Source organism: Lachnellula hyalina, assembly GCF_007821495.1.
Source record: "Lachnellula hyalina strain CBS 185.66 chromosome Unknown contig00056, whole genome shotgun sequence".
Taxonomy (NCBI): domain Eukaryota; kingdom Fungi; phylum Ascomycota; class Leotiomycetes; order Helotiales; family Lachnaceae; genus Lachnellula; species Lachnellula hyalina.
In genome coordinates this window covers 77,508-100,670 of record NW_022157170.1, presented here as the reverse complement: position 1 = coordinate 100,670, position 23,163 = coordinate 77,508, and the positions used below count along the sequence as shown (strand labels likewise).

General features: G+C 44.1%; 5 protein-coding genes across 5 annotated transcripts; 2 read left to right on the top strand and 3 right to left on the bottom strand.

Annotated features, from left to right (window-relative positions):
• Nucleotides 1-8,233: 8,233 nt before the first annotated feature.
• isp4_0 (Sexual differentiation process protein isp4) lies at nt 8,234-11,367 on the bottom strand (the record flags this gene model as incomplete). The annotated part of the gene is made up of 8 exons (XM_031149720.1): nt 8,234-8,437; nt 8,510-9,026; nt 9,098-9,353; nt 9,424-9,846; nt 10,005-10,992; nt 11,052-11,130; nt 11,183-11,229; nt 11,290-11,367. The coding sequence occupies 8 exons, from the start codon at nt 11,365-11,367 to the stop codon at nt 8,234-8,236; spliced, it is 2,592 nt and encodes an 863-aa protein (XP_031005845.1).
• Nucleotides 11,368-13,701: 2,334 nt separating this feature from the next.
• On the top strand, nt 13,702-14,905 carry LHYA1_G004763 (uncharacterized protein; the record flags this gene model as incomplete). Its single annotated transcript, XM_031149719.1, has 2 exons — nt 13,702-13,710; nt 13,910-14,905. The coding sequence occupies 2 exons, from the start codon at nt 13,702-13,704 to the stop codon at nt 14,903-14,905; spliced, it is 1,005 nt and encodes a 334-aa protein (XP_031005842.1).
• Nucleotides 14,906-17,040: 2,135 nt separating this feature from the next.
• RUK (Serine/threonine-protein kinase) lies at nt 17,041-17,941 on the bottom strand (the record flags this gene model as incomplete). Its single annotated transcript, XM_031149718.1, has 2 exons — nt 17,041-17,841; nt 17,915-17,941. 2 exons carry the CDS (start codon nt 17,939-17,941, stop codon nt 17,041-17,043), a joined length of 828 nt encoding a protein of 275 aa, XP_031005843.1.
• Nucleotides 17,942-19,139: 1,198 nt separating this feature from the next.
• On the bottom strand, nt 19,140-19,846 carry LHYA1_G004761 (Ankyrin repeat-containing protein; the record flags this gene model as incomplete). Its single annotated transcript, XM_031149717.1, has 2 exons — nt 19,140-19,573; nt 19,648-19,846. 2 exons carry the CDS (start codon nt 19,844-19,846, stop codon nt 19,140-19,142), a joined length of 633 nt encoding a protein of 210 aa, XP_031005840.1.
• A 389-nt stretch (nt 19,847-20,235) lies between these two features.
• Nucleotides 20,236-21,708, top strand: yjdG (putative N-acetyltransferase; the record flags this gene model as incomplete). The annotated part of the gene is made up of 2 exons (XM_031149716.1): nt 20,236-20,753; nt 20,952-21,708. The coding sequence occupies 2 exons, from the start codon at nt 20,236-20,238 to the stop codon at nt 21,706-21,708; spliced, it is 1,275 nt and encodes a 424-aa protein (XP_031005841.1).
• Nucleotides 21,709-23,163: the final 1,455 nt, after the last annotated feature.

Here is a 23,163-nt window from a genome sequence, read left to right as displayed (position 1 = left end):
GATGTAGCAGCTGTGCCGCGAGCGTGATTCCCATTGCACCAGAGACGTACTCCAATTTGCCTCGAAGCCAAGACTCAGTCTCACTCCCATCTTCCGCAGATACCATTGCCAGGTACAGGGGAATGATAGTAAAGTACCCTACTATGGGCTGTGGTTGGGGATTGTTAACCACTTTCCCGGCTGAATCAATGGTGCCGAAGCAGAAAGGTATGCTTGCGCGAATGTTGGAGATCATCTCTTTAATCACGGATGTCGATTGCATCCGTGTGTTCTCAAAGTCGAAGGTTAGTGTCTGCCCGTATGCGTGGGATTCGATGAGCGAGATGCAGCGAAGGAGTACCTCGTGGAGATGAATGCGGAAGCTGCGATTTCTATTCCAGAATGTGGCCATCAAGACGTCTGTATTAGAATGTTAGGATCAGTATTGCTTGCGGCGAAGATATTTGGAGTTGAGTTAAGATGGTGTTTTGTGACTAGCAGACTCCCAAAGGAGGTCTGCACAGTGAACAACTTAACATTATCGAAGTTGCAAATGCGAATTGCAGAGTTTGATGTACGTACCATAGTAGATGTATTGAGTTTGACTGTCGACACACGCAGAACGAATCTGTTTATATCCCCAAATTCCACAGGCCGAGTCTTCCCACTCCTGGTACTGCTCTTCTATTCGAATCACCTCTTTGACAATTTTCAGGAGTCCGATAATCCACCACTCATCCCGTATCTTCTCGTCAAACAGCACCTGAGCATCAGCGCAGCGTCGTGCGCTCTGGATAATTACAAGAGAGAGGTTGTGTGTAGGATTGTACGGTTTGGCGAATTCCATCCATTCCTCTGCTTCGTTGATTGGTTGGAAGTGACTAGTGATGCACTTTGCTATCTTTGATTGTCGATATTAAAACTGATCTTGAACGGGTAGTGGTTATGAACTCTTACATAGACCGTATATATGATACCCCACATACTTCGAGTACAATCCTTCTTTAGCTGATTTTGGCCACGTGAATGAAGCAACGCTACAGTGCCTTTCAAGTTGAAAGAGCTCCAGCGTGGTCCTATGTCATAACCATTGATCATCTATGTGCAAGGGTCAATTAGCAAGCAAAATGACGAAGTAAAAGATATACGCTATATAATCTTACATTATAGAAGCTAATCAAAAGGCTCGCGGCCAGAGTTGCGTCTTCTTTTCCCTGTCGAGGATCTTGTAATGATCTAGCCAAGAGCCCCACGGCTCGATAATATGATCTTTGTGCTTCCAAACCGATACATTCTTGGCGAGTTTGATTGGCGAGGTTGACGAGAGCTACAGCTCGAAGAGCCTCATTGAAAGTAGCACATGAGGCATTTGTGCTAGCAATCTCCTTGATGAATGCTAGACTAACAGGGTCACGACGTTCCAATCGAAAGATGTAGTCGGTAAAAAAGCGAGGAATAGCGAGATCCACCCAGTGTGTTCCGACCTGCTGAGGGATGCGGCCGAGAATGCATTCGCTGATTTGGGAATTGTTCGGCGAGAAGACTTTAAGGATATGACGTCCTTCAATTTCAGCAACTGGGTAGGGATCTTTTTCGAGTTGGTCCTTAACTCTCTCCTGGACTTTGGCCTCGGCATACTTGCCCATATCGCGGAACATACGATCAGACTCATTTGGATATCCAGGGCATATCTTGCACGCTCTAAGACATCTTTGACAGGATGGTACAGTTCTATCGCACTACAAATACAGGAGGTTATTATCAGTAACGTCAGATTTACAAACACCAGAGGAAATAAGTCACCTTGACTCTTTTACCTTTGCAGGTATAACAGCCTGGTTTACGGATACGTGATATTTCCATAGCCGGTGAAAGTGATCGGGTGTAGATTCAATAGTAATTGTATAGTAGCAAGACAGAAAAGGAAGATCGCGGCGGCGTGGCGGAGATGCAAAAGAGGCAGATAGTCGGCAACTTTGAAGTGAGTCTTGTGGAGTGAGTGGAAGTGTCCATCCAGTATATACGTAAAGACCCTTGCTTGCTTACGACTGACTACCTTAGCCAGGGGGGAACTGCCATGCATGCATCTGTGGGGCGAAGTAAGGTACTTCGTACCTCCGTACTGCACTGTACCTTAGGTCTGAGTCGCTAAGGTTACCATTTCGGGCAACCTCGGCGAGAGAGGAGAGGAATGTCGGCTATCATCTAATCACTACAACGTCTTTGCGCCGTGGTGGTATGCAATTCGTAGTCTTCGAAAGAAGCTGAAAATAACTTTCAGGCTTGAAATATAACGGCTCATTTTCCATGATTATTGCCACTTGTAATCTTAATTCTGACCAACAGATCCCAGGATTCAGAAATTGGGCCACCTCTCTTACTCAAGTATACACTCTTTGACTTCCAGAGCTGAAAAACTAACTTACCAATCATAATGGCAGATCCCCCGACACACCGTATTGCGATTATAGGTGCAGGACCTGCGGGTTGCACATTCGGTCGGATTCTGAGCCTATCAAACATTGCATTCACGATATTTGAAAGCGAAACCTCGTCGACCGCTCGAGGGCCTGGTGGGACTTTGGACTTGCACACGAAAACCGGGCTCGCCGCCGTGAAAGTTATGGGACTTCACGAAGAGTTCCTGAAACGGGCTCGATTCGATGGAGAAGCCCTGATTATCGCGGACAAGAACTTAAAGAGATACCTAGATATCGGACCTCATCATTGGTGCAGATGGAGCATGGAGCAAGACTTGTGCTCTCATCACTGATCAACTTCCCATTTACACCGGCATTTCAGGCTCCGAGTTCACTATCCGCGACGCTGCTTTTAGGTACCCTGACCTTGACGCACTTGTGAACAAAGGATCGCTCTTTAGCTTTGGAGACGGGCACGCGATTGATGCTCGGCAAATCGGTGATGGGAGGATTAAAGTTACGGATTGGGGAGCAAGAGAAAAAGAATGGGCGATAAAAAACAGTTCAAGTGCCCTATATCCAGAAACTCTAAAGACGATACTTGCTAAAGAGTACGCTGGATGGGCACCAGAGCTCCAGAAATTCATCTCGGTTGCTGATGAAGAGCCCGTATTGACCAGAGCACTCTTCATGCTACCAATAGGTCTTAGATGGAAGAACAAGCCTGGAGTAACAGTCATCGGCGATGCTGCTCATCTGATGTCGCCTTTTGCTGGAGAAGGGGCCAACTTAGCCATGGCCGATGCCATGAAGCTTGCAGAGTATATCAAGCCGTCTACGACAAAGGAGACTTTATACGAGAACGTGGCTGCATTTGAAGCGGACATGTTCGCGCGAGCGAAACCAGCCCAAGCACTCTCAGATAAAAATCTAAGAGACTGGTTCTTTACACCTGGAGCGCCCGGGACAGTGATAGAACGGTTTCTGGTTCGCGAGGTAACGCAGCTTGAGGGTCCGGTGGTGGGGACGTTGGCTGCAGCGTATATTTATCCTCGATATTGGTGGATGAAGTTATGGGAGTGAGATGCTACTTTGGCCGCCGCATTTTGGTATGTTTGTGCATTCAGCAGGATTCGGAGTTAATGCTACAAAGCGGGTTTTTGGGTTATTGAGTTCAAAGTTTATCCATTATGATATGTCCAGCCACTCCACTTCAACTTTCTTGTGTATGGCGCTCATCTTCAGCTATGCGATAGCGAGCAGACACGAACAGCGCGCTTTGATGTCGTGACGCATCGACGAAGTCGTGAATACTAAAACTTAGGCGTTAAGTTGAGTTTCTGCACATTTAAATAATCAGCACTTGAGAAGAAGGTTTCTACTGATATACAGTCAGCTCTATAAGAATGCATGCAATTTCGGAGACCTTAGTAGGTAGAAGGGGAGATTTGATGCCGTCCGATGCCTATATTGAACTAGCTCTATATGACTTAGAAGGCTTATATACAGTAATCTCTACCCGCGACATTCTCCAGCGTTAGTAAACCAATGGATTGGCCACATCTTGAACTTCACGGCCCACAATCTTTTCCTAAGCCGTCGTGCGGCAAGAAGGCTTTAAACCAGGGAATTTAGCTGTTAGTTCCAATTGAATATAAGAGCTGCTACTACCTTGCCGCGTCTCAGAAGCCGATATGCATCAGCCCTATGATATGTGAGCTACCAAATGTGGCAGAAACGACGAGCCTCCGGTAAATAGCGTGCCTCAAAGCTTGATCCGATGCTCAATCCTGTATTATGCCTAAAATAATTTCCTACCCACAGAGATGGTCCTCCAAGCCACACCGCCAGAGCCACGACTTACATACGGCGTATACGTACGATCTTACCAATGGCAGACTCCACTATCAGTAGTTCCCTGGCTTTCTTTAAAAGAGGGTGTTTCCACCAGTTTTATATTCCATCCAATTCAACCTTCTCTTGTTGTAACCTTTCACCTTCTTTTGACTGAATCCAGAGCATTGTTGCAGGCAAAGTAGGCCTAATAAGAGCACTAAGATCATTCACAATGGGCCACAACCATTCGAAGCCAGTATGCCCCGTGGTAAACACCAGCGGACCAGGTACGCAGCTAGAGCTTAAACAAATACGGTTCTTCAACTGACAGCTTTTAGATATTCTACCATTAGTGAACGGCTTCAGTTTTCATTCGGTATCAATCATAATCTCAGGGGCAACCGCTGGCTTTGCGTCATTGATAGCTTTGCTCCTTATTCTCAGCCATGCCGTGCATTTTTCCAACCCTCAGGAGCAGAAACAGTGAGCAGACTTGTAGTAAGGGCAATGTGCATCTTCCTGACTGATCCATCTTACTAGAATCATCCGTATTATCACAGTTATTCCGGCACTCTCTTTGATATCATTTCTCTGCGTCTGGCTGGACGGAAAGCCCCAACCGTATCTTGTACCTGGTCTCGATCTTGGAGAAGCATTGCCCATGGGGTCCTTCTTTCTCCTTATATCGGCATACATTGTACCAGATCATGCCCATCAAGAGAGTTTCTGGGAACAACTCGAGCTGATTGACAAGAAGGGGAAAGCCCAGGGAGGAGGCAGCCTTTTATGGTACCAGGTATGTCAGGTCCAGCGAATGTACTATTGAGGTGACACTGACGTCAAGCCCAGAAATTATCCTTTGGTGTTCTTCAGTTCATTCCAGTCAGCATTATCTTGTGGGCTGCAACAGCGATTTCACTGGCAGCTAACACCTACTGCATAACTTCGAATAAACCACACTTCGCTCATATTTGGGTAAATTCGCCCCCGACATCTTTGTATTGATTAATGTTAACAAGCGCTAATATTTTCGTAGATTACACTTATAAGAATGATTTCTACTTCCGTCGCAATAATATCGATCTTCAACTTCTACAAGAGGTCAAAATCTACCCTCAAGTCTCGCGGAACAATGAAACAATTCTTCTGTTTCAAAATCCTCATATTTCTCAATTTCGTTCAGACTGTAAGAAACAAGACATCACTCAAGTCTGCCCTCGATCCCGAGCTGATAACATATTCCAGTTTGTTTTCAACTTCCTCATGACTGGCGGACACTTGCACGCCACCAAATATTTCACATTCGATGACCTGTCGAAAGGGCTACCTTCATTGATCCTGTCGTGCGAAATGGCATTAATCGCCCCGTTCTTTCTACACGCCTACTCCTACGCGCCATACATACTCGGCCGGCCTGCTTCTCTCTCTGGTGGGCGACTAGAATATCAGGGTGGAACCTTTGGAATCAGCGCAATTTTGTCCGCACTTAACCTTGTTGACATTGTTTCAGCGCTTTTAACGGGAGTCAAAGCCAAAGCAACTCCGCGCTGCAACATTGAAATGGGTGGACAAAACCGAAGACGGAACCAGCGATATTGAGGATGTTCCTAGCGACAAAAAAAAGTCTAGCGATTGCTAGTATAGTAGCATGTATATAGAGTGTATTCTCTGCTAGAATTCTTTATATATTCTTTATATATATTACTTATCTATAACATGGTTTATCACCGAGCCGCGCATATCACCGAGCCGCGCACTTCCCTTCTACCCTACCACTTTAAAATATAATTAAACTACTATAACATATTATATTAATTAAAACTACTTAGAATCTAATAAACTAGATATATTTATAACTTCTTAATATGTTTATATATTATAACTAGTCTTTCTATAAGTGCTATAGCGTTATTTAGTTAATTGACCCTTATTTTAAAAAGCCTCCCTAGAGCGCTTATCGCATCGAATCTGCTTATCTACCTCCTTTTAAGCTAATATATTATATGTATCCTCTATAGTAAGTGCACCCCCTTAGCGGATACGGGTTTTTTTAGCCCTGCAGCGTTTGCTAAGGGCTTTATTTACCTAGTGAAGAGTACGGATCTCGGCATTTATAAGAGTTAATTTATAAGCTAATAGCTCTATACCTTTAGCTAATATAGCAACTATAGCAAAAATTAGGGTTAGTAAGCTTCCTTAATAACTAGCAATGCGATTTTTAACTAGAGTTATCTATAAGAGAGTATTAGTTAGGTTGTAAGGGGTCTAGGAAATCTAAGGGTCGGCATTTGCAGAAGGGGGTCTAGTAGGCATAGGAGTCTATAACTTAACATCTAGCTTTAATAATACTGCTTAAGGGTTAAAGGGCACTAATCCAGCTCTGCGGAACCTAGCCTTAGCATTTCAAGTTGTAACTAACTAGTTATAAGCCGCATAGAAAGCTAAAAAGAACTTGACCTTAGTAATATAGTTAATATAAGCCTTAATAAAAGTTTTAATTTAATAGCCGTATATCTATTTAAAAATACTAAAACACCTAATATTAAGTGGCTAGGTTAAATAAGACAAGTAAGTAGGTAGGTAAAGAGTTATAATATTATTAGCCTTGCAATACTCTTAAAATGCGGCCGATTTGTAACTCTTATGCCTATCTAACACTAGCATTTGATATGGACCTCTTATATAAGTAGTAGTATATTTATTGAAGTGTTTTAACTATTCTAGACCTATCTTATTATTTGTCTATCTATTACTTATTAGTTTAATAACCTAGTTATAAGGAAGGCCGCCTTTAGTATACTAACTAGAGAGGTGGTTAACACCTTAAACCACTAGAAATAGAGGGACACTCTAACCTTTACTATTAATGCAAATAATTGCTATTGCCTATTCCTAATTACCTAGCTGAATAGCCTTGCCTCTACTATATTAATTAGCGCATGTAATAACTATTCCAGTGCAAATAATACCTATTATAAAGCCTATCTTATTAAAGTTATAGAAATTATAGTCTTAGATACTATATTTTACCTGTATATTCTAAACTAACTAGAACCACGCTTTAATAAGCTTAGGATCTTTATATAAGGCCCTTTAAAAGTTGTAAACGCGATTAAAACGCGTCTTTAACTCTAGGCGTTATTTTATAAATTAATGTGCCTAGAGCTTTCTAATATGTTATCCCCCTTAAGATTCTAGTATATAATTTGCTATATCTTCCACGCTAGCTAGCCGGGGCGCAAATCCTCTTATATCTAGATCAAGTATATATTAAATAAGTACCTTCTCCTCTAGTTTAGTTAATTTAAGGCAATTAACCCTAAGTTTGTAATAAGCTGTTTAACTAGTTATTCTATTATGTAGCGTAGTTTTAGGGATGTTATAGATTTTTGCTGCAGCTTAATAGCTTAACTTTTTAGACGTATGAATAGCCTTAATAGCTAAGATAATTCGTGCTTCTTAGGTTTAAATTTCTATTAGTAGTTATTAAGAAAACGCGTGTTAAAGTTAGTAGGTGATAAAGTAGAGAAAAGTGCACGGCTTGGTGATATGCGCGGCTCGGTGATAAACCACGTTATATATTATATACTTATACTAGCTAAACTTTAGTGTAAATACTAGTTATACTAGTTTAACTTTAGGAAGAGTAGAGACTTACTATACTAGCTTGACTTTTAGTTATACTAGCTTAACTATTGCTCTGGAATAGTACCGGTGTGGAATAGTAGCGGAATTAGTTATGGACTGAAGCAGACACTTATGGTCTCTTTAATTTATAAAGAACCTATTAAAGAAGAATTCAGCTGAACTGGAATAAACACAATCAAGAAATCGAGAAAATAAACACCGATAAGTTAAGCTCCTTTGTTAAATCTCATTACAGTGTGGAACACACCGATTTCTTCAATCGTATTAACTACTTATTAACTCCAAAGAGTAGTTAGAAGTGTGCAGCTGCAAGGAAGGTATCCTAGTGATAGTCCGAAATGTTACCACGTTCAATGAAAATTCCCAATCCTTGGACCAAAGTATTCACCGCTCGCAAGATGATGTTTCACACAAGGCGTATCCTCACAGCCCTGAAAGCTAACATCGTTACCCCACCACGTAATGCTAGTATTTGTATACTGCAACGCAAAGAAAATGATAACTGCGGAAAGAGCAATGCCGGAGGAGAATGCAGCAGAGAGAACATAGTTGTACTAAAACAAACCCCGAGTCAGCTTATTTACTCACTCGAAAGGGATTTTAAGGAGGGGTGAATTAGGGCGCACCTTTGACCAAAAGGCGAGGGACCTCTTCTTCATATACACCATACTCCACCATCCAATTGGCACCCCGGGCCACAGATAAGCAAGGTTATAAGGTGCATAAGAAATAGCTCCATACAGGATCGCCACAGTATGGACTTGTCTCATCCACGTCTGTCTCGGGAATTTCTTCTGTGCATAGTACACCACAAACGGAAGTACAAACCCAATGGGGAAGCCAGCCAGCAGCGCAGTATATTGCCCGCCCTTTCCAAATACTTTCTTGGGCCCGATAGTTCCCCACAATACGGCGGCGGTGAAGAATTGATTGATGCCTGGACATGTGTAGTGGTCTTTCTGGTTAGTTGTGCAGACGTCTTCGATGGAATTCATCTGGAAGTTTAGGACACCGGTACAGACAAGACTGGAGACAACGGTGGCGATCATTTGCGCGAAGAAGGTTTGCTTGGGTGGGATTTTGAGGTAGTGGGCTAGTTTGAGGTCGTTGGAGAAGCGGAGAGCGTGGGCGCAGGTTACGTACCTGCAGGTCTCAATTAAGTATTTGATCCAATGGACAGAATTGCATCTTTGAGACGGTAGAAGGTTACTCACCCGAAAGCCTTGAAGTAATTCATAGCTAGGGCATTGCCTGCAACCCACGAACCGCCGATAAACTCCGCAAGAACGTTCAAGGTTATCTCTATTCCGGTGATGGCTTTGATGATGCCGACAGGAACAACAAAAATGAGGCACAATAGAATGCCATAAAATACCACGCCGACGGTAGTATAAGTATGCCACCCGGCAATGCCAGCACATCCAAGACAAATAGCAAAGCAAAGAGCTAATAAATACCACCATTCAGGAACTGCAGTTACATAGGTCAGCTATTATTTAAAGCTTGACAGGAAATATTCATTGAGAGATCTGCTGCTGACCTTCAGGATATTTAGCCATCAGTCGATTATGAATATCTGTGTAGTCATGGTCGCTGTTTCTGTCCTCTTTCTTGCGGAAGCTATTGATAAGATTGCGGAAGCCCATGGCGATTTCATGCCGGTGATACAAGTAGGTGTAGGAGATGACCGAGGAATAGATTGCGAAGAAAAATAAGTAAACAGTTGCGTAGCCGGCCGACAAGTAAGCTGGAGAGTATGCTTCGTATTTCGGGCCATCAAACAGCCCCTTCTCATTAATGGCGTGAGAAATATTGTAAAGCTTGCCAAAGTGATCAAAAACCCTATTGGAATTGATGGGAAGATAACCAGTGTAGTAGCTGTTGCTGTACCAGATCCCTAAAATGACGAAGAAACTGAAGAATCCGCCTATAAATTTACTGAAAGTGTTGAAGAATGGCACCACTGGATGACAAGCAAGTTAGTTATTTTCTATTCAGGAGTGTTTTGGGAGCAGTGGAAAGACATTTTCTATTTTAGGAAGTATGAAAAGGAGGTTTTGGGGTATATAAAATAGAACATAATTGGAAGAGATGGAATATGAAAAAACCCGTTGTGCTTACTAAGAGGATCCTGTGGCGGCGTATCCCAGAGCATGATATTCCAGTCAAACGTTGGGAACGGATTGAGTCCAAGGCCGTTTTCCATGCCGGTGACAATATTAAGATTTACATTATTTGGGGCGATCCATGTCATCCAATTAAAGACACTCAGGGCCTGGAAGATGTAGTTGGGGAACCAAAAATATACGAACATGGCAATGAAGGCGTACAGGAAAAACCGGAGTCGAGAAATTGTAAATATTCTCTTAAAAGGGCCCGGTACTGCAATGTTTTTATCTGTGTGGAAAGCATCATTCAAAGCTATGGTGACCAAGGATGCGGGCCAAACACAATATGCTGGATAGACAAGGAATCTTCTGCACACTCCAGCAATGCCGTATCCGATGAGATTGGTTGAAAGTGCAACCAAAATTTGGTATCCGAAATGACCCGCATAGCTCTGGTTGAAGTACTGAGGAAGATATTGTGACCAGATAATGTTGTCCGTGTATGGATAGTCATAGCCAACACTTGCCATAATAGTGATCAGCATATGTTCTTTGGGTGAAAACTTGCCAGGGTTCAAGCTGTGCCTGGTACCGAAAATCGTGAAGCCCCAGTCAGGAAGGATTGCTTCCGCAGCTTTTGCAACGGGGAAGCATAGCAGCTGCACTACATTGGCAGTAACAACTATTTGAGGTTGCCGAATGGAGAAGAGCTGGTTGACGAAAGCCAATGCGACGACAAATAGAAGTCCTATGACCCAGACACGGATGGTAGAGCACGGCATCGTCATGTCATCCGTATTGCTGACAACAGCGCGTACTTCTGCATAAGGACTGTTACCTGTGATCAATGCCGCCTCTGCCTTCATCTCAAAAATGAGATCAGTGTAGTTCTGGGGGTGTTCGAATATATCCTCATTATCAAGGAAGGCCTTGATCTTGTCGACAATCACAACGGGAAAATTTGGGTCTTTGAGATGGACATCGTAAACTTTTTTCATCATCTATGACGCTAAATTCAGTATTATAGAAGTGAGATGTTAAAGTTGAGAGGCTAATATACCTGGCGTGTTTCCTCCAGGGTCAAATCCTTGGCATTTTCTCTCGCATTGATCAAGTCATTCTCAGTTACATTAAGATCCCTTTGTGTGTATTTAGCTAGCGCTTTATGTCATGGAGACAGACGGTACCCACGCCTCGATTTGGTCTTGGGTGATATCGAGAACAGATTCGAATCCGGTCTAGTAAATAGTGTTAATGGCAAGACAAATGCAGTATGTAGCATTGGGTTAGCAACTTACGCCCGGTGTCTTCTCGTTGAGAGTATCACCTGTCTGTATCTCACCAATGGTGTCCCCTCTGGTTTCTTTTTCCGACATCTTAGCAGTAGTAAGCGAATGCCACTTTGCCTTTTCAAAACGCTAGAATGCAATAAACATTAAGGTTCTGACCTTAATGTCAAGAATAGGCGATGCAGTCTTTATAGACGCCGGAGCCCACTTTCTAGAAGCATATTGATTGCAGGATAAATGATTTGGTGCCGATACGATAGATCTGCATGCATTATGCTATCTGCTATCTCAATTGCGAGTTTCCAGTGACTTGTGTTGTAACTATCTTCATAACACCTTCCTAAAAAGGAGATCTGCCGGTTACTGCAGGCAGTTGTACTCCATAGGGTAGATCATAAACTAACTTACCTAATGGCGAAAGATAACAGATGCCCCCAGGGGAAGAGGCGGTGCGGGGTAGGCTATGATAGCCACGACGTCCAGGTAATACTATATGGGTATTTTTAGTCGAGTTGTACAGCAGAAAGAACATTGCGGAATAAATTTCCGTTCTCTCTGTTCTCGCTAAGGAACGAACCATTAGTGAACAGGTATTTGAATAAATATTTTCGGGCCACTAGGTATACCTGGCAGCTAAGGGGTATAATGACGGAGTACAGCGATGAATCGGACCTGGGTCCGTAGCTTTGAACGATGAAATACTGATATCGCGTTACCGACTTGTTGGGTCGATTTCCCCTTCACTACCTTCCTTATGTTCAGCTTTGTTTACCTTTTAAGATCTGTAAATCTTTACCTCTTTGGGCCTTTCTTGCTTTCTTTAGATGTTACGATCTTTGATCTTCGTATCTTGAGTGCTATAGTAAGTGTTAGTATTAGTGTTTGTTGTAACATTAGATGCAGTACCTTACTACTACACGTGACCGAATGCGCAAAAATATGTTTTTCTACATGTATATATAAATTGCTATGGCGTGCTCACTCTCGGCTTTTACCCTTTCCAATTCTGCCTGAGGCAATGAAGCTCCAGACTACCTATTATAGAGGCTAATTAGTATAGGAATAATGGAATCCACTTGATAATAGCACAGACGTTGAATGGGGGTTTAGCGTGTTGGGGCACGGACTGGCTGCTGCTAAAATGCGCGTTCACTTGCGGAACGTACCGGCGCGTTGTACTCCTCGCTCGGTTATTTCGTATTTCGTATTAAATCGTGTTTGCTAAGTCTATAAGTCAGATCCTAGCCTAGAGTCCGCGGTTGTGTTGTCCCTCCACATTATTTAGCGAAGCTAGAAGTGGCGTGAATTTAACGCAAATAAGTCAAGCTGTTGGTATCACAGGATACCGTGTCAAAACACTTCGTACTAGCTAGTACAAGGTGGTCATAATCTGTTACAATACTTGAACCGCATCGCGAACCGCATCACGACCTTTCTAGTCATGTGACCTAGCGTAGCTTAGTCAGCAAAGAGGCATAACCTCTTCGCTTCTACACCACCATGAATGCTAAGCAACATCAACTAGTATCAAGTCTACTACGTAGTATAGAGAAGTGATTACGGATATCAAACCTGTGATACCAACATAATCGGTTGTTGTTCTTGATGTCTATCTCTAAAGGTGGAAGTGGGAGACGCGAAGAGGTGATGACCTCTTCGCTGACTACCAGTGAGCTAAGTCGTATGACCTGGGACACCGCCCTCATTCCAACACAAGTGCTTACTTTGCTTAGTGGCCACAAAGACATGGGTTCAAACCTTCTGCACCCTACTGTACTATACGTCGTATTAAGTTATGCTTATTTCGATTATACACCGACCACGCCCCCACCCCCCTTAATAAAAGTTGAACCACGTAAAGTCTTCATAATACATAGAATCCTAATAGTCGATCCTCCCTTCGCTCGCATTCGGGGGAAGCGAACGTCACACTAGGTAGGGTATCTGACTGGCCTAGAAAAGTAGTAGTGGTAGGAGTGTCTTTATACATCCCTTACTGTACAGGCTGATAAGGCGCAATCGTACTTCCCTCTAAGCGCTGGAACCTTCCCTCGCATCCTTCTTTACACCCACTTAGATAACCTCTCTCTTATTACACCCAGAATAGATGCATCAGCTAGCACAGCCATGGTCAACGCCCCAGAGCTTGCGCAGGGGGGCATGGTTAAGGTTCTACAGTACTATGCTCTAGACGAACGATATCATTCGCTCATTTACGCGGTAGCGCGAAGTCTCATTAACATTTATCAAGGGGGCAGAGAGTATACTGTCTTAAGCTTGACTCTAAGTAAACATACCCTTGTCCAGTAAATATGTAAAGATTCTATTTATAATAGGCTCCATACCTCGTGCGGCGGGAAAAGGAATCACATAAAGAACAGCCCGCAACTGTAGCATAGACTTTTTCATCTTGACTTTGAAATGTCTCACGTTTTCCTACACACATTCCTTTTAACACCCTCGCGAGTTTTTTCCTAACTATCTTTACTTCTCCAGAGAAGATAAACACAGGTCGTTCGTCTCAAGTAAGACATAGGTGCTAATTCCATATTTGCAATGGCTAGGTCCACAAAGGTCCCTTGACAATTCCTTGCCCCCGATAAGTTATTTGCTAGCTAACAGATATTAGGTTTTCAATTATGACAATGAATCCTCCGGATCTTTGTTAATATTTGGGAAAAAATGGTTCTTCGTGTTCTGCTCAGTATTTCTCCTCGCGATTATCTGGATTGTCACGTTCTCGAGACAATTACACTCAACGCCGGACTTATCCAGTATTACAACGTCATCTAGCAGCCTTGAAGAATCGACCGCGCCGGAAACATTACCTACTTCCATCCTCCAACCTTCTGCTACCCCAACGTCGTCTTCCGCGGTCGCCGTCTTAACACCCGCAAAAAATGTCGCTGCAATCGTCGAAACACGACCTCTAGATACTCTAGTCCCACTCTTCCTCCACTTCTCAACTGTCCTCGGCCCAGAATGGCCAATTCATATTTTCACGACCCAAACCACCATTCCCGCTTCCATTCCTCTCAAACGCGCGATAGCGTCAAAACATATTATATTCCGATATTTACCGCCAAACACACAATTCAAAGACCACAAAGATGTCTCACTGTTTCTTACAGAACCGTGGCTCTGGGAAGCTCTAGCACCTGCTGAACGTATCCTCTTTTTCCAGGCCGATTCTATCCTCTGTGCAAACGCACCCATGCGAGTGGACGACTTCCTGGAGTATGATTTTGTGGGGGCGCCTATCGATCCGAATTTACCAGCAGGTGACGAGGGCATGAATGGAGGGTTATCACTGCGCAACCGGCAGATGACGCTCGACATTATTGACTCCTCTTCGTGGATCGACGAGTTGACCAACGCGACAGTTTATGATCCCAAGCTGGCATATGAGGATCAGTGGTTTTACCACAAGATGAAGGCTATAGGTGCCAAGCTGCCGGATGTAGAGACTGCGAATAAGTTTTCTGTCGAGACGATGTGGTATGATACTCCTGTTGGGTTTCATAAGATCGCGGGGTGGAATATGGACCGTGTCAAAGAGATTGATCAGTACTGCCCAGAACACAGACTAGCTACTAATTTACCGATTCCTGAGATCGTGAATTGAGGCGATCATCAGTTGAAGCTTGGATTCTCTAGCTATTGGTACTGAATTTGTACGGTGCATTCCCCTCTATGGGTTTACTGTCATGTTCAAATCCAAGAATCGAGCGACCTTTTCCACTACCCTATAGCTACCTCGATATAAATTGACTCTGTGGCGTGGGACATATCATGGTTACCTACGAGCGCTAGGCGGGTATTGTGGTGCACCTATCGGCAGCTTGGTACCAATTGTTGATTTATGGGTCAGGAGTATAAACTGTGCTCTGTGTTGGGAAAAGTGTACAATATTAGATTATTCTAACCAATCATCTCGTTTGCGAACATAAGATCGGTAAGTGAGTGGCCATATGCAGTATCTTGAAGTGAACGTCTTGTGCTGTCACTTCCACTGAATTTTAAGATTGAGGATATGTAACCAAGCTCTGATTAGTTTCCTTTGAGTCAAGCACGGCATATACAAGCTTATTTTGAAAATTATTCTCTATCTTGAGCGATCATTGGGATTTTCTGTTCCAGAAAGAGGCAATAAACCCCCCACGGTTATCAGTCAGAGCAAGTCACAAGGGAAGAGCCGCTAGGGACTATATAGCGCAACCATCCTGGCGGAATACGCCACGTCACTTACGAAACGCTACATTTTTCATATTGCCATGCCAATTCTCACCCTTCAATATAGTGAAATAACGCTTGACCGCTAAACTCCATGACCGCTTGCATGTACTACCGCACCTTTGCCGCTTTTACATCTGGCATCCGGTAGCAAGTCGACCAATCAGAGCAGTCATCATGCAACCATATATTGTGTCGTGCGACAGTACTTGAGGCTCATTTATATACATATCTGTCAGCACTGGAGGACTGAGTTAGGCAACTACTGAGGCAAATCAATAACATGATGTTTCCCCACGACTGGGTGGAAGGGAACCAACGGCGCTTCAGGCCGCTGCGGCCCAACCCGCACATGTGCCTTTTCGGTGAAGATATGGGTGGTGTATGGATTTGGGTAGATATGCTGCTGAAGTTCTGCTAAAAATGACTTGTGAAGTTTCTCGATCGTCACAAACTCTACACCTATGCAAGCTCTTCCCCTTGGGGTAAACATACATCAACACCGAGTAGCCGAACCCAGAACCGGCAATCATGTGTAGACGAGACTCCCTGCAGATGAGCAGCTCCATCTGCAAAGAAATCGCCCAAGGCAAAGAGATGCACACCTGGGTACTACTCACCTACAACCTCTGCGAACGTGCCCGGATAGAGGCTCCTTGCGACGATGTCCAGGAGGCGGAAGGTCAGACATATCTAGACCGTGCGACTCCTCGAATGGTGCCGTGTCAGGTGTGTGACCTCATCGACAAAGCCGTGGCCGAGTATCAGCGTAAAGTAGAGGCGGCGAAAGACCACTGGGACGCAAGATATGTAAGTTCAAGTCGTCTTTGGATTTTGACCCGAACCTCGCTAACGATTTGTAGATCGGTCCACCTCAAACCAGTGGAAGAGGCAGAGATTCTGGCGAGCGCTCGTCTGGCAGAAAGCGAGAAGAAAGATACCGAGATGATAGACGTCGACGAGGATAGTTATAGCAGATGCACCACAAGAGAATTGCCCCATGCCAAGGTTAGGAAGATGCTATGCCACGGTTAATGCCGGAGAAGTTCAATAGAAAAGGTCGACTGGTCTTCCGGGATTTGACTTTAAATCGACGGAACCCTGATTCAGTTGTGTTGGTGATGTACTTTCTGGAATTTAGCTCTTGGTCTCTCTATTGCGATGCATCGATGAATTGTATTACAATATTATCTTCCTCCCCTTGCTCATTTCACTCGCTTTTGTTGAACAACTTTTGGATGACTTGATGACACAATCTTGGCTACTCAAAGGGCTATGAGGGCGCTGGAGAATCTTTTTTAAGTTCGGCGCACGCACAAAATGAACCCAGTGCTGGATTTCGGCGGGAAGTAGTTTTTAAATGTTCTTGCAAGTTAATTTCATATTTTATTATTTCAAAACACATCAAAAGACCCACTACTTTTGACCTTGTCTGTGTGATCAACTAGAAGGAAAATGGCACTGTAAATTCCATCCAGAGTAGAGAGAGTTTCCTCAGGCCATAACGCCGTAACTCCTAGCTCAGTACTAGAGAAATTCCCTCATGTGTTCAAGTGCAGAGCAGACATCAGAAACACTTTCATACTCTCCAGCCCAACAAGATTGAATAATATGCCGTACATCCGGGTCAGAAACTTCTTGGATGGGGAACTCGCCCGCCAAAAACTTCTGACGAACTATTAAGCTCGATGCTAAAGGGAAGGGGGGTCGACTGGTGTATATCTCGAAAAAGACCGAACCAAGAGCAAATATTTCGGTCTTAATAGTGGGCTGCTGACCAGAATATGTCGGATGTTGGCTGCGGACCTCATATGAGATCCAAGCATCTAGGCCACGCAATTTTGATCCAGCAAAGTCGCAAAGTTTGATGTGCCCATTTGAATCGACTAAAAAGTTCTGGCATCCTAGATCTCCATGGATTACATCGTGGCTATGGATGAACTTGACAGCCGCACTGCACTCCTGTACCCATTGTAGTGCCAGAGGTGGTTGAGAAGGTGGTAAAATTCCTGCAAGTCGCTGGCGTAAAGTTGACTCAAGCCGTTCTAGGACCAGACCAGATGTCCACTGGTACTTGAAAGTAACTACTAGCTTAGAAGTCTCTCTACTCTGAAGGATTTCGAAAATTTCCTTTTCTCGTTTCAGGTCCATTTTGCCGTAAGTATCTTCCGAGAAGATCTTTATGACTTTGGACTGATCGATTGCGAACACTGTTCCCGAGCCGCCGTGCCCAATGGATTTTGCCTTCACGATTGAGAATGTGAGTTCCCAATCTTCCGTCCTTGGAGGCACTTTTCGCAAAGGTGACCATGTCCGAATTGAATTAGTCTGCTCAAAGCGATGTTAGCATTCTACCATGGTGTAAGAAAGTAAATCCCGTTAATTCAATGGCGGTGCTCACCCGAGAGTCTGTTACTGCGGGCTTCATTCTCAGTTCTTGCAGGCTAATTGCACACCATGGATGATCTCAATTGGTGTCTGCCAGGAGTAGGTGGAGTCGCGAAATTTGGAAGTCTGCAACTGAGAGGTGTGACCGAAGAAAGCTCCGCGATGGCCCTCCAGATAATACAGTGTATGATAATCAGCATTGTCTGTCATGACGCCTTGAGACAATCGTAAGAGTAAGCAAACGAGACCTGAGCAGAATCTCAGCCGCAAGATAAAGCTATTCCTGCCACGTCGGGCGTCACTCCCACGAAAAAAGAGTATGCTGCTTTTACGCACTTACAATATGCAGTAAGCCTCAAACGCGGAATGTGGACTTAGCAAACGAGCCAGTAATACTGAGAAGGGGAGACACCTTCATGCGGGTGTGAGACGAAGTGCGTGGGGTGAGCCACACCAATAATCTAGATCTGACATAGAAGACAAAGCCTCGTCCATTGGACTGCAACTAATTGAAAATATGGTAAAAATTCACCAGCGTCCAGCGCTCAGAAGTAAGTCAAAGGAAAACAAAACCAAAGAAGAAACAGAACTGACCGAAAAGCTTCAGAAAGGGGTAAAATGAGGTTTTGCGCTAGCAAAGCACCTTGAAACAGTGTATCAGCAGTGTATAAGCAATGGATAAGCAATGAAACTTGAACCAGGTAGAATTTCAGGTGTGGGATCCCAATAAGAGAAGAAGAGTCGATCGCTACCTTGCGAATGCTGGCATCAGGGGCCTTTTTCAGCTCGTACCTCGATTGATTTGATCTAGCTTTCAAGAGAGTTTGCTAAAACTATTGGGCTGATAGCAGGCTTGGGTTTGGATAAACAAGCTGAAAATCAAGACGAAGACTGAAACCATTGGTGAGGATTAAGACTGTTGAAACAAGGTTTGGTAGAAGGTATTGCAGCGGCTAAAGTACGGTAACACTCCTGTAAACGTGAATTGCACAGTGTTTATTGGATTATAATAGCTGCATGCTGCATGCTGTATCGCTACTTCATTGTCTCGTAAGACCTACCATGACTCGTCGATCTTCTCTCTCAAGTAAAACTCATGGCGGCTCAGGCATTAGGCAGTGTGGAAGCCGGCATATGGATGATATGGTGTCGCTCGATACTGAAGACAGAGTCGTGCAAGTAATGCTTGACCGCTTCTTCCGAAGCATATAATTCGTCCGAAGCTCGTTTGTGGCGGCTCAGGTGTTGGGAGTGGCGTCTTGGATGTCCATCTGGTTTAGCTTTTCTTCCAGTTTTGTGGACGCTTCTCCGTTTGTGCCATTATCTTCGCCAACTTCCATGTCCTCATCAGCACCCTCATTCGCAGCACCTCCAGCAGTCTCTCCACTGACCCCTTCTTCCAATTCGTCGCCACCCTCTCTTAATACCCATTCCACGACATCCTTCTTGTCATTCAACTCGGCCTCATAAATCGGGTCATGACCTCTCTGATTGGTGATTGTAGGATCTGCTCCTTGATCCAAAAGTACTTTGACAGACCCTAGATGACCATTCAAAGCAGCCCAATGCAATGCTGTATTGCCAGCTTTGTTTTGTGCGTTGAGAATGGCTAGCATCGCGGGGTTCTGTGGAGAGGGGTTCGAGAGAGCTTTGCAGATCTGTTCTAAGAGACCTGGATATCTCAAGTTAGCAGTGGCTCAAGGCATGGCAGGAACAGTCCAGATAGACAATGGAAATAGCGCGTACCTTCGAATCCATTGGCTGCAGCCATATGCAAAACTCCATTTCCACTCTGCTCATCGCGCGCTGCTTCCAGCAACTCGACCAGGGTAATATTTTCCCTTTTGCAGAGCTCTTCATTTGCAGTGTTAAATTCTTCCTTGTCCCCCGTACGGGCAAAGTACAACATATCGTCGATCTCGTCTTCGGAGAGGTTGGTAGGCATGTTTTGGGCGTTGGTGATTTGGGATTTAACTTTCCAGAATTTTCAAGAAACCTGATAACTCGCGATCACGTGGCTACCCCTCCAAAAATAAATGACCCCTCTTTCCTTTTTGGGATAAGCCAAACTCCAGACTACAACCTTCCATTCTCGATCGACAGTAATCCAACAGTCTTTATTGGACATGGTAAAATTGACTAAGATGTTTTGAGTGTATAGGAAGTTATAAAAGAGCAAAAGCGACGAAGTGTGTTCCTCCACTGTTTACGGAGTACAAACAAATTCCGAAGATTCCATCTCCGTTTCGAGTTGAAGCTGATCGTTCACGAGAATACAGCCCGACACCATAACAGGAAACATCTTCATCCAGCTGGTTCATCTATACTATGACCATGTCTGTTACTTCAGAGTCTTGGACTTCAACAATACCAGGTGCAAAAGGACGAAGTCTAACACTACTCCCATTGCCCGTAATGCAGGCACTCAAAGAAGGCGACCTGGACTCCGCTCAAGAACTTTTTCCACTCAAACTACCGTCGATTCTCATCTCTGACTTATGTCGAAGCACATGGAAGAGACGCTACGCCGAGATTGAACTTAATGCCAACGACGAGCCTTGGCTTACTCGACTGGTTGTTGATACGGATACACAAACAATCGTTGGGCGAGCGGGGTTCATTAGTCCACCTGATGAGGCTGGCATGGTTGAAGTTGGCTATGCTATTGACCCTTTGCATCGCCGAAAGGGCCACGCAAGAGCAGCGTTGGAGATACTGCTTGAGACTGCAGATGCCATCCAGATGTCAAGATTGTTCGAGCCACCATTCGACCTGACAACTTACCATCAAGGGCACTGGTCGATCAGTATGGATTTCAGGAGATTGGTGAAAAGCGGGATGAAGAGCATGGTGTACTTACAATCTTTGAGTCTAATATTTCTTAAATGGTTAATAAGGTGCTCAAAGGTAAAAGGATGATAATGAAGTAGTCCTATGATCAATATCTCACGCTATAAATGGAATTGCACAAAACACAGTACTGATCGCTGAAGTAGCGTACACGCCTACTAGTTACTGTATTTTTAGTGGTCATTCCCCTGTATGCTTAGTGGTTTTGCAGGGATACACGTCCAGCCTCTTCGTGATTCTGGCATCCTCTGCAAATGCACAGCAGCTTATCTCCTTACAATCGCTATGAATAAGGAACCAGCCTTCAAACTCCTCCCAGCAGAGCGTAGTGACATACCCCGCCTCGCAGAAATCAACGTCACGGCCTGTCTCCCAGATATTGCATTTAGTCTCTACTTCCCAACACCTCAAGAATTGGAGAAAGCCGTGACCGATGCGCTCGAAGTCCAATTCGGCGACCCGACATGGCTTCACATCAAAGCAATTGATAAAGCCACAGGAGCCATAGGTGGATGGGCATCGTGGAATATACTCACTAACGAGCAGATCCAAGAGCGGGATGAACAAATCGCGAACGGATCTGATTTCGCGCCTGGACTCTCTGGGCATGTGGCGCGAGAGACAGATAAATTGTTGGGGAAACACAATGGGAAACAGAGTTATATTAGATGCAAAGCGTTATTTACAGATCCTTCGTTTCAGAAGCAGGGTATTGGAAAGGCGCTGGTCGATTATGGGAATGGAGTCGCGGATCGACAACACTTGCCGATCTTTTTGCGGGCGACGCCGTTTGGATTCCCACTTTATGTAAAAGGGGGGTTTGAGATGATTGATGAGCTACATATTGACTTGAGAGATTGGGCACCGGGTGGGAAAGAAAATGATAGGGGGTATGGAAATTATCGGTTTCGATTTATGAGAAGGACATCGAGGACTTTGCCAACGAGCATTTCGTAATCTATCAAAGGAGCATCACTTTTGCACTATGTTTCTGACTGTATTCGAACATTTGGCATTTAATTATCGACCCTTTCCATTGTTCGGTATTCGGTAATAATGTCTCGTTCCGTAATACTATCTTCATTGACAACATAAACTGGTGAAATAGTGTGAGGATCCACGACTTTCTGGTACTTTAAAGGGAATTGACTAAGAGTATCTTCACCGATAACGTGCATTTGCAGGTTGCCTTCTGTGCTTCTCCTCCCTGACAACGTTATCGACAGCAGCGTTGAACCGCTCTCTCACCTCTTTCATCTGCGCCTCTTCTAGAAATTTCAAATATTTTCCAACCTCAACTTGCGCCTTCAATCCTTCCACCCAGTTACATTCTGGTTTCCACTCCTTATCCAAAAGACTGAACAATTTCTTTAAGTGGTCCTTAATTCCCTTGAAGAGGTGTATGGAAGCACCAAGCATATCCGCGGGCTTCATTTGGACCTGGCCATCTGCTGCAGCACGAAGTACTTTCATATCATCGGCCATCAATTCAACATATATAGCATCATACACAGCAGAAAATACCTCTAGGGTGCGATACTTCGCCCCACGCGATGACAAAGGCCAGTCGATCAAGCAAATTCTTTTGTTGGTGGTAGAAATCTGATCGCCGGCATGTATCCTTTTGATAATACTATTGGAGTGTGAGTTGCAAGCCCGAAAGCCGGCATTTTGTTTATCTCCGGGAATATGCGCTGTAGACTCAAATATCTTGTTCAATTGCTGATATTCTTGAGCGCCAGGACAGTCACCGGTGTCCCAATAAGCTTCGAAGCGTGACGTCCTAGAGAATAGACCTTGGTATGGGTTCTCGGGTGTAGTTGTTTCAAAGACCCTGCTGAACATGATAATTGGAATGAAAGTAGCTGATATTGGTTCTTTCATAGAGCTCTCTTCTAGGGAGTAGGAGTGTTGATATGTAGCTTAAGTATGTTTGCAATAAGAGTTATTCAAGTGGAGTGTTTGAGTTCGGAGTAATACTTGCGAATACATACCCTTTTTACTTAATGTTGATATTGCGGGTGCTACCTCTCTCTCACTAGAAGTGAATCTTAGAATGAAATCCTAAGCTTTGTACCCAGGTGAATCGAACTGACTCGTCTACTTCATCATTTGTCATCTTTTGTTTTATAAAAACATGTCATAACCAAAACACACTTGGGTCAAATTCGGAAAACGTAGGACAATTTTCTTAACACCAAAAGGAGTCAGAATCTCGAATTTGCTGTCTCAAACTCAATAGTAGTAGAATAGAAAACAAAATATTGAAAGGAAAAATTGCTAAAGAGCAAAAACATATAATAACAGCAGGTATGTGAGGGGAGGTAACTTCAATCGGACTAGCGCAAATACTTAGTGTGAGTCCCACTAGAAAACTCCCATCCCATCCCATCCCATCTTCCCCCTCTCACT